Below are 12,088 nucleotides of genomic sequence, written 5' to 3'. Positions count from 1 at the left end.
TACAAGCGCTAACGCAGACAAACTATTTATAGAGGCGTCATGATCATTACCGTGTGTCCCTATTTTTACATCATCGAGTGGTCTGCTGCTTCCTCGCTTTCTTTCTCCCTGTTAATTTATTCTAGATCATAAATTAATGCATCTCACCTGGACAGAAGACGTCTGAGCAGGTATTCCGACAAGTTGGTACATTTTGATAGTCATTTAGGACCCGAAATAGGCCAGAACAATAAAAAAAAAGACACTCTACCTTTGCCTACATGTTCAGTATTGAAGTGCAACTTTGATTGTCAATACTTTATTTAGCAATTTCATTTGTTGTTTTGCTTGTGTATATTTGAGGGCACCCCAGGCCCTCATTAACATATTTGATTGCTTTTGGTTGTGATTGCAAAATGTTGCTAACAGACAAAGTATAATTTATTGTTTTTTATTTGTTTTATTTAACTTGGAGATTTACAAGTTAACATTCCAATTAAATGTTAAAATATAAGAGAACGTTTATTGCATTTGAAAGGATATACATGCATTATTATTAGTTATTATTACATCAGTGATTAATTTGCTCTCCAAAAAAATAATGGCAACAATCATTTTTAGGTCAATATATTGTCGAACAAAATTTGTTATCGGCCCAGGCATAACACTTGGTATGTTTTCAAGTACTTAAAACAAATGATTGCATGGATTTAATTGAAACCAGCTTTTTAAGCCTTAAGTACGGTAGTTCATTTTTTTACTTTTTAAAAATGAGATTAACATAACTCGAACATATCTAAGTAAACCTTCCAAAATAATTTGGTTATGTTTAAAAAAAAAAAAAAAAGTGTTTTTATTTTTAAAAAGCCAACATATTCAATATAAAGTAAATAATCATAAAACCTGTTATTATTTACTTAAATGTGATTACAAATATGTCAATGTTTTATTTACTTCAGAGTGTAAAATAAAGATTAGCTGAGCCTGATACACATCAGATTATCAGTGAATATTACAAATAATGATAATACATCATTATTATTATAATTCCATTATTATTAGTGCATCTCTTAGGGATTAAATCTCCCAATGTCTTGAAAAACTAGTGAGAATTTGAGCGCAATTTGAGTGTATCACTGCTAGTCTAGTGTAGAGTAAAAATTTAAATACAACATTTCTGTGAACGAAGATTTGCTTCAGTCTTTGATAGTAGGCTAATATAGACACTTAACACATGTGTTGCCTTCATTATAACACTCCAGACCGATTTTTTTTTATTTTATTTTTGGTCCAATATGGCTCTTTCAACATTTTGGGTTGCTGACCCCTGCACTAGTGGTATGCCAAATAATCACTTAATTGAAGTAGTGTTTTATCTATGTATTCAAACACAGTGCGACTGCTCAAACTGTGTATAATGTTAGAGTGGCCAAAAATATTAAACATACTTGTTAAATAAAACCTCTGCCTTGTTTTTAATGAATGCTTATGCCTACTATGCTTTTGTATTTTAATGTTGGTCATTATGGTGGTACTTGGTAAAACAAAAAATTGAGAACCACTGATCTAATATATCTAATAACAGCTACTGTGGGGGTAACGACTTATGTCTGTTGACTTGGCCCATATGGATCCAGACGGTAAGTGCACACAACACAATACAGGAATCATAAATGAAAGATGGCCTAGTGTGCATGTGTCACTTCAATCTTCTGCCTCACAAGCTCCATTGAGTAGATTGTTCCTCTGATTAGCCCAGGGGTCGGCAACTCAAAATGTTGAAAGAGCCATATTGGACCAAAAATACAAAAAACAAATCTGTCTGGAGCCGCAAAAAATTAAAACCAGTATACAAGTCTTATAATGATATAGACGTAAGTGTCTATATTAGCTATAATAGCCTACTATCAAAATGACTATGTGTCGCAGGCTCAAGCAAATCTTTGTTGACAGAAATGTTGAAAATAAATTTTTATTCTACACATTTTTACAACATTAAAAACCATTAGTAAATCAGAGGCTACTCAGAAGGTGAGATAACTCCTGGAAATTACTGGCTTTTAATGGCCAAAGGTATAGATGTGTGTGTCCACGTTAAAGGAAACGACAGGCTGTCTTCTTTTAATAGATTTATTACATTCTTTGGCAAGCTAGGTAATGTTTGCTGTGGTCTGGAACAACATGGCACACAAACAACTATCAGAAATGCAGCCAATATTACATACAGATAATGTGTCATGAGACATGCAAAACTAAATTATTTATAAAAGGGGATAAAAGTAAAGGATGTTAAATGATCTCAAATATACCTACAAATGAGCCTTGTGGTTGGAGTGTCCGCCCTGAGATTGGTAGGTTGTGAGTTTAAACCCCGGCCGAGTCATACCAAAGACTATAAAAATGGGACCCATTACCTCCCTGCTTGACACTCAGCATCAAGGGTTGGAATTGGGGGTTAAATCACCAAAAAGTATTCCCGGGCGCAGCACTGCTGCTCACTGCTCTCCTCACCTCCCAGGGGGTGATCAAGGGTGATGGGTCAAATGCAGAGAATAATTTTGCCACACCTAGTGTGTGTGTGTGACAATCATGGGTACTTTAACTTTAACTTAATAATGATGCAATATGTACATATAGCTAGCCTAAATAGCATGTTAGCATTGATTAGCTTGTAGTCATGCTCTGACCAAATGTGCCCAATTAGCACTCCAACAAGCAAATAACATCAACAAAGCGCACTTTTGTGCATTCACACACAGCATAAAACTTTTGCTGGACAAAATGAGACAAAGGAGGAGTGGAAGATTTTACTGTTGCCTTTGTTTGTATTCCTCCCCCCCCATCTTTTTACATTTTCAATTCTTTTTTAAAAATGCTCCAGGGAGCCACTAGGGCGGCACAAAAGAGCCGCATGCGGCTAGAGAGCCGCGGGTTGCTGACCCCCGGATTGGCCGGAGGAGCAAAGTTGAACATCTTTGTGGTGACTTATATATCATTTTATTGACGTGCAAAGATCAAACATCATAAAAAAATGCCTGATAGAAGCTTCTCGCATTTCTTTTTTTTTTTTTTTTGTGCCACATGAGCCAATTAATGCTCTTTTAATAATAAAAAATATATATGTATGTACTTATAGAATGAACTCACATAGACTCACCCGCACAAGGTTGCTGACTGCAGCCTGCACCGCCTGCACCGGCACGGTCAGATCCGGGATGGCTTTCCCGTCCACCTCGCCCTCTTCGTGCATGATGACCAGGTGAGAGATCTGCTGGGCCACCGGCTCCAGGATACTCTCGATGGTCTTGGTGTGGAACACCGGCATGGTCGCCCACTTTCACCGCAGCCGTCCAACACACAGAGAAAAAAAAAGGTCTGTGGTGAGGCTTCCGAAAGAAGCCTATAGCTCCTTCCCCTTCACTCTAACGTGTGCGCCGACCCCTCAAGCTTCTCCGGGGCTCCTCCCGTGGGTTCGACCGGAATCTTGCCAGAAGGAATCGCCGCCCTCCGTCCAATCACCGCCAAGACGCGGCTTGCTGCTGGTGAGGTCGCGGGCGCGCTCACGCTGCCCGCGCATGGACGCGCACGGCACGTTTTTTTTTAATTTTCTTTATTTTTTTAAATATTATTTTTAGAATTTTTATTTTTTTAAACCTTTATTATATAATATTCAACATTTACATAAGCAAAAAAATTCTAATAATCAAAACAATTGACAGCTCTCTCTAAATGACGTCATGCATTGCATTTCCAAAAAGGAAACAGGTGAAATTAATGGGGGGTATCCCTCAATGTTACGCAGCGCCGCCAACAGGAAGAACATGGCAACACAGGTGTTTAAAAAAAAAAAAAAAAAAAAAAAAAAAGGTCAGCTCACTGCTTTCGAGGACACTGGAGATGAGATGCAGGTAAACAATTTGTCAAGTTTTATTTTTCATTTTGTGATGCTTGCATGTGACACCTGATCCACGTTCATTAAAATGGCGGGTCAGGAGTTCACGTGCCCCAAGCCTCAATGTTCAGGTCTAAATTAAGACCCAAGGATTCGTCTTGCTGCGGCCCAAAGAAGGGGACACAAACGTCTGACACTTTTACGTGCCCACGTTTGAAATCGTTTAAAATACATTGCAAATGAATGAATATTTGTGCTCAGCTTGAGGTATTTGGAATGACTTCCTGTTGTCCCTGCTGGAACGTTGACACCCTCGGCGTGTGTTGCGGAAACCAGAGACGTGAAATGCAAAAACAGCAGTATTTATACCCTGTAGCTGTGTGTGTGTGTGTGTGTGTGTGTGTGTGTGTGTGTGTGTGTGTGTGTGTGTTCTTGTATTTCTACCTTTTTTGAGACATCAACAAAGAAAAGTACCTTCCATATGAGGACCGGTGAACAAGTAAGGACCGAAATCATGGTCCCAATACGGAAAACCATTGCATCTAATAGAGAGCCAAATACTAGAGTCCGTGAACATTGCTTCAAAGTCAGGATTTTCGGTTGATTTAATGTGCATACAAAAGTAAACATTGACAGGTGCAAAGGCAGCAATATATGATAAAACAAGACTGCAACTAAAGAAGCATTTCCCTATTCATCCCCGAAAAAACCCGCCAGGGGAAGAGCTGATTTTACGACTTCCGGTGCTGACGTAAGACAACCCGCGTCCCATATGTGACCATAGGTAGAACAAATACACTACGGTACTAAGACTATAGTGGCCATTAACAGTTAGCTTCTACAGCTTGGTTGCCCAAAGTGCGGCACAGGGGCCATCTGTGGTCCGTGACTCGTTTGTCATCGGCCTTAAGCACATTACAAAAAAACAAAAAATAGAGATCTCATTTGCATCCCTGGTGGTGAAATCTATCAAAATGAGGGTGGTCCCAAAAAGGAACGATTTTTTAAATTGACTGTGTGTCTGTTTTAAAAGTGCTCCCACTCTGGTCAACATATGAAATAACAAGTGTGTGTAAACATTTGAAGTGCTCCCCCTCTGTTCAACATATGTAATAACAAGTGTGTGTAAGAAATTGAAATGCGCCCCCTTGAATTTAATGAATTAAAAAAATAAAATAAGTATGTATATAGAGTCATACTGTAATAACTTTAAGTAAATAATGAAGATTAAAAAACAATTACAAAGAAAACATACACAAATAAAAAAAATAACTAAAAGCCGTCTTTTTCTCACAATGTGTCAACTTTTTTCTTATAAAATTGGGAACAATTTCTCCTATTCTTTCTGTTTCTGTAATATTGAAATATTTTCTTGTAAAATTATTACTTTTTAATGCAAAATGGCAACATTTGTCATATAAAATTCTGACTTTTATCACAATGTTGACAACTTTTTTGTTGTTCTTGTAAAATAGTGACATTTTTTGAGTAAAATGATGACTTTTGGCATAATATTTGCCAAGGAAAATTCCGATTATTACTATAATATTGCCAAAGTTTTCTTATAAAACTGTGACTTTTGTCGAGTAAAATTACGACTCTTTTCATAAAATTGCCAAAAATTTAAGCTTTTCTTGTAAAATTGCGACTGTTATTGAGTAAAATTCCAACTTTTATCACAATATTGCACAAATGTTCAGTTTTTCTTGAAAAACTTTGACTTGCGTCGAGTGAAATGACGACTTTTATTACAATACTGCCAAAATTCTACGTTTTTTCTTGTGAAATTCCAACTCATTTTTCACAACAAGCGTTTTTATATTTGCATAGTATGTATATGTTATTAATGTTGTAAATAAAAATCTTTATATATCTAGAAAGGGTGGTCCTAAAGAGGGAGGCATTTTTTTCAGAGGTCTCAAGAAGGTAACAAATACAAGAATGTGTGTGTGTGTGTGTGTGTGTGTGTGTGTGTGTGTGTGTGTGTGTGTGTGTGTGTGTGTGTGTGTGTGTGTGTGTGTGTGTGTGTGTGTGTGTGCGTGTGTCTGTGTGTGTGCGTGTGTGTGCATGACCAGGAGGAGGCCGTTATCATCCAAACTGGAGAGACCAGGCACTCATGTTCCACCTGGTTGAAGAGGCTCTCCTAATCTCAACAGGCACGCTCCTTTTTATACATGCACCACCTTGATTACACCCACTGTGTATATTTATTCTGAAGCGCTCCAACATAAAATGATGCCTTTGCGAAGATGTTGCAAGAAGTTATCCAGCAGGCACCAGACATTAAAACAACGTTGAGAACTTGTTGTATTAGGTCCTGACGTTGAGCAACTCAAACATAACGTTGAAACAACATGATGACGCTTAATCAATGTTGGGTTCTGACGTTGATTTGACCATTACATTTTGGTCTTTTCCCCAACCAATATTCTACAACACAAACATAACGTTGAAACAACATGCTTTTTGACAACGTTTAATTAATGTCAGGTTGTGACGTTGATTTGACCATTGAAATTTGGTTATTTCCCAACCAACAACGTGGATCCAACGTTGGACATCAACGCTTTCTCAATTTACAAATTTAACTATTTTGCAATGTTGTTTCAAAGTCAGTTTTAAAGGATATGTATGTATAATCAACATTGTATCGATGTCTTCTGCCTGCTGGGTAACCGGAATATTACACCAGCAACCACAAGGATTAATTTATTAATTTGTGTGTTGTCAGTTTTTCTTGTGTTCAAGGTCACAAATTTGAGCAAGGGGGCACTAATCAATATGAGTTACTGCACAAGTCAATACATACGTTTAAGCTCTTGCCACCGTCATTCAGCATCCTACGGTGACCTTCACACCAGGTGAGGCATTGATGTTTTTGGAGTTTGTTTGGTTCTTTACTTAAAATCATATGCTCTATTCCAGGGTTTTTCAACCTTTTTTGAGCCAAGCCACATTTTTTTAATTGAAAAAATCCTGAGGCACACCGCTAGCAGAAAACATTAAAAAATAAATGAAACTCAGCAGCCGATATTGAAAGTAAAAAGTCATTCCCGCAATTGTTGGATATAAATTCAAACCATAACCAACCATGCATCACTATAGCTTGTCTCAAAGTAGGTGTACTGTCACGACCTGTCACATCACGCCGTGACTTATTTTGAGTTTTTTGGTGTTCTCCTGTGTGTAGTGTTTTAGTTCTTGTCTTGCACTCTTATTTTGTTGTTGATTGTCATGTCATGTACGGATGTATTTTGTGGACGCCGTCTGCTGTTCCACACGCTGTAAGTCTTTGCTGTCGTCCAGCATTCTGTTTTTGTTTACTTTGTAGCCAGTTCAGTTTTAGTTTCGTTTTGCATAGCCATCCCTAAGCTTCAATGCCTTTCCTTAGCGGCACTCGCCTTTTGTTTATTTTTGGTTTAAGCATTAGATACCTTTTTACCTGCACGCTGCCTCCCGCTGTCGTCTGCATATTGTGATCACGACAAACCATTTCCCGACATCTACAAAGCAATTAACTACCTGCTGCCACCTACTGATATGGAAGAGTATTACACGGTTACCCTGCCGAGCTCTAGACAGCACAGACACTCAACAACAGCACATTATTTGCGGATTATAATTACTGGTTTGCATAAAAAAATGTTTTAACCCATTTAGGTGAAATTACATAATCTCACACGGCACACCAGACAATATCTCACGGTACACTAGTGTGCCGCAGCACAGTGGTTGAAAAACACTGCTCTATTCAACAGGGGTAAAACTCTAGGTCCGAGGGCCAAATCTCACCCGCCACATAATTTTTTGGCGACGAAATGGTTTGCCTGCCACTTTCACACGAATCAACCGACTATGAGCGGTACCACTGGCTTATACGGCATCGGATGGGTGCTACAAATTGTGAGTTCAAATGTTTTATTTCTTAATTTTTTCATGTTTCATTTGTTTTATACAATTCTTTTCATTTGGACAGTACCACGTAAGATATGTTTTAATTGCTGAAGCAAGTTTATTGAATGTTAAATGCGCCGAAAAATAGACCCTTTTGTACACTGTTGCGGGGTTCAATGTCCAGTAGTGTGCAAGTGTGTTTCTGTATAGTATCTCCAGCCGTGTGGGGACATAAATTACGGTATTTTGGGAGGTGAAGTCGGATAAAGTAAAACATAACTGAAGGCCTAGGTGAGAAATGCACGGCCCGCCACTGTCAAAAATAAACACTTAAGCTTATCATCTTGACTTACGGTTTCAAAGCAACTTATCTGTAAAAAATATAATAATCAAAAACAGTTGCTTTGGAAATTTGGGTAACAAACAAACAATCAATCAATCAATATCCTTTATTTATACAGTACAGGCGAAAAGTTTGGACACACCTTCTCTTTCAATGCGTTTTCTTTATTTTCATGACTATTTACATTGTAGATTGTCACTGAAGGCATCAAAACTATGAATGAACACATTTGGAGTTATGTACTTAACAAAAAAAGGTGAAATAACTGAAAACATGTTTTATATTCTAGTTTTTTCAAAATAACCACCCTTTGCTCTGATTACTGTTTTGCACACTCTTGGCATTCTCTCGATGAGCTTCAAGAGGTAGTCACCTGGAAGGGTTTTCACTTCACAGGTGTCATAGTTTTGATGCCTTCAGTGACAATACAATGAAAATAATTATGAAAATAAAGAAAACGCATTGAAATGAGAAGGTGTGTCCAAACTTTTCGCCTGTACTGTATATACCTGTATATATATATATATATATATATATATACATTTTAAATGTAAAAAAATAAAAACTTTAAAAAAAATACATTTTATTTTAGGAAAACCTGCTGTGTTTTTCTGGAATGTATTCACTTCTTTGTACACGGCCATATATGGGCCGTCTCCTTCAGATAGAGGATGGTGATAACTTTGTGAGATGTAAGAACAGGAGATTGAGTCTGAAGTCAGCTCTTCTCTCCTCCCCCCCTTGCAAAATGTCCTTTAAGGGGAGTCAGTATCGTATTTAAGCATCTCACAGCCATATACGGTTTAAGGCGGTGTGATGAATAAACTGGATTGAGTGTGTGAGTAATGGAGGTGTGTATGTGGGCGGCCTGCAGTCCAGCTGTAAACTATCTTGGCTAAAAATCATACACACTGTAAATAAAGACCATGCTTGTATCACCGTTCATCCTCATGCTGTATGTCAGTGTACATGCTGTGCATGGATTGATTATTTGTTATTAATAAAGAACCTTGCATGTATTAGTCAGTGGAGACGGTCCCTGTTAAGGTTTTGGAGCAGAACGATGTTGAGTTTACGCCTCAATCTTCTATTTGCAGTAAAACCGCTTCAAGAAAATAGTGTACTTTGGCGAAGTTACCAACATTTGGAGTAAAAATTTAAAAACTCTGTGAGTGTCTTAAATGTATTTGTGTGGTTTTAGTTGTGACCACCGAAGAGAACCAGTGAGAATATAAGTATGATGATAATCATAGAACCAAACAGGAAAATAGTCAATCAATTAACTTTAAAAATTATTCTATATTACATACCCCAAAATCAGTGAAGTTGGCACGTTGTGTAATTCATAAATAAAAACAGAATACAAAGATTTGCAAATCTTTTTCAACTTATATTCAATTGAATAGACTGCAAAGACAAGATATTTAATGTATGAACTGAGAAACTATTTTTTATTTTTTGGCAAATAATCATTAACTTAGAATTTAATGGCACACATTGCAAAAAAGTTGGCACAGGGGCATTTTTACCACTGTGTTACATGGCCTTTCCTTTTAACAACACTCAGTAAACGTTTGGGAACTGAGGAGACCAATTTTTGAAGCTTTTCAGGTGGAATTCTTTCCCATTCTTGCTTGACGTACAGCTTAGGTTGTTCAACAGTCCGGGGTCTCTGTTGTGGTATTTTAAGCTTCATATTGCACCACACATTTTCAATGGGAGACAGGTCTGGACTACAGGCAGGCCAGTCTAGTACCCGCACTCTTTTATTATAAAGCCACGCTGTTGTAATACGTGGCTTGGCATTGTCTTGCTGAAATAAGCAGGGGCATCCATGATCAAGTTGCTCGGATGGCAACATATGTTGCTCCAAAACCTGTATGTACCTTTCAGCATTAATGGTGCCTTCACAGATGTGTAAGTTACCCATGCCTTGGGCACTAATACACCCCCATACCATCACAGATGCTGGCTTTTCAACTTTGCGCTTATAACAATCCGGATGGTTCTTTTCCTCTTTGTTCCGGAGGACACGACGTCCACAGTTTCCAAAAACAATTTGACATGTGGACTTGTCAGACCACAGAACACTTTTCCACTTTGCATCAGTCCATCATAGATGAGTACCACCTCAGAAAAAAATAGGCTCTCCAAGTACCACTATAAAGACCAACATTGAATACAGTAGCGTAGTAGGCCTATGTATTCACTGGAACAAGACAGAGGTTTTATTTAACATGTTTTTTAAAAAGTTTTGGCCACTGTATGCACAGTTTGACCAGTAACACTGTGTTTAAATAAAAATAAATAAAACACTGTACTTTAATCAAGTGATTCTTTGGCGTACCACTAGAAAGAGTATCACAGTTTGAGAATCACTGCTATACAGCAAGAACATTTATCGAAATTAGCACTTTTTAGCAATTTTCTTCCATTTATGTATTTTTTTGTCAAGATCCCACATGACATTTTGGACTGTGTTTGTTATTTTTCTGTGTTTAGTACCACTTCCTGTACTGGTGCTCTTGTTTTGTCAGTATTTCCTGTTTGGTCTCTTGTGTTTTGCAGCACTTTGACTTTATGTTCCTTGTCCTACCAGCACAACTGTTCCCCTTTGTTAGTTAGTCCTATTTAGTTCAACCTGATTCCCTCCTTCAGGGCAGGAAGGACACGAACTCGCGTGTTGGTTGTTTGCGTGACCCCCGGATGAAGAGACAGGAAACGACGTGTAGGTTAAATGCAAATTGTAATGTCTTAGCAGCAGCAAAAGCAGGCAGAATTTAAAAAAACATGCAAACTTAAGTCTGTATTTCGTGTATTACATTTCTTCTCCTGCTATTGCTGTCTTTTCTATTTTTTGCATTGCTTGGTGTGGCGCACACGTATTTGCAAGACAATTATATTGGCATTTTACCTGCACGTCGTTCCCTGTCTCCGCATCCTGGGGTCACGCCAACAACTGCCATGTCACTCCATCACATTATTTTGCTATTATATACTATACTAAAGATACAAACATGGTAATTGAGTTGAGTATTCATGTTTTGTTGTTATAGTTGAATACATTATTATATTTTTGACAGGTAAAATGAAGACTCTTTCACTGCATTTACAAAACCAGTGAAGTTGGCACGTTGTGTAAATGGTACATAAAAACAGAATACATCCATCCATCCATCCATCCATCCATCTTCTTCCGCTTATCCAAGGTCGGGTCGCGGGGGCAGCAGCCTAAGCAGGGAAACCCAGACTTCCCTCTCCCCAGCCACTTTGTCCAGCTCTTCCCGGGGGATCCCGAGGCGTTCCCAGGCCAGCCGGGAGACATAGTCTTCCCAACGTGTCCTGGGTCTTCCCCGTGGCCTCCTACCGGTCGGACGTACCCTAAACACCTCCCTAGGGAGGCGTTCGGGTGGCATCCTGACCAGATGCCCGAACCACCTCATCTGACTCCTCTCGATGTGGAGGAGCAGCGGCTTTACTTTGAGCTCCCCCCGGATGGCGGAGCTTCTCACCCTATCTCTAAGGGAGAGCCCCGCCACCCGGCGGAGGAAACTCATTTCGGCCGCTTGTACCCGTGATCTTGTCCTTTCGGTCATAACCCAAAGCTCATGACCATAGGTGAGGATGGGAACGTAGATCGACCGGTAAAACAGAATACAATGATTTGCAAATCTTTTTCAAATTATATTCACTTGAATAAACTGCAAAGACAAGATATTTAATGTTCGAACTGAGAAACCCAATCTATTTTTTGCAAATAATCATGAACTTAGAATTCAATGGCATTAAAAGCCGGCGGCGTTTTTGGGTGTTGTTGATAAATGGCTTTCGCTTTGCATAGTAGTAGAGTTTTAACTTGCACTTACAGATGTAGTGACAAACTGTAGTTACTCACTGTGGTTTTCTGAAGTGTTCCTGAACCCATGTGGTGATATCCTTTACACACTGATGTCGCTTTTTGATGCAGTACCGCCGGAGAG

The 12,088-nt window shown here is 38.6% G+C and overlaps 1 protein-coding gene across 6 annotated transcripts in view; it reads right to left on the bottom strand.

The window, feature by feature from the left end:
• The window catches only part of LOC133657210 (vinculin-like), a 54,902-nt gene extending 51,362 nt beyond the window's left edge, over positions 1–3,540 (bottom strand). For all 6 annotated transcript variants that reach the window (XM_062058236.1, XM_062058240.1, XM_062058237.1 and 3 more), the window contains exon 1: positions 3,137–3,540. In XM_062058236.1, coding sequence (XP_061914220.1) covers positions 3,137–3,304 — 168 coding nt within the window. In that variant the 5' untranslated portion in view covers positions 3,305–3,540. The remainder of the gene's footprint in view (positions 1–3,136) is intronic.
• Between the last annotated feature and the right edge of the window lie 8,548 nt (positions 3,541–12,088).

The sequence above is a fragment of the Entelurus aequoreus genome, linkage group LG09, assembly GCF_033978785.1.
Source record: "Entelurus aequoreus isolate RoL-2023_Sb linkage group LG09, RoL_Eaeq_v1.1, whole genome shotgun sequence".
NCBI lineage: Eukaryota > Metazoa > Chordata > Actinopteri > Syngnathiformes > Syngnathidae > Entelurus > Entelurus aequoreus.
This window is presented reverse-complemented; position numbering and strand designations above follow the sequence as displayed.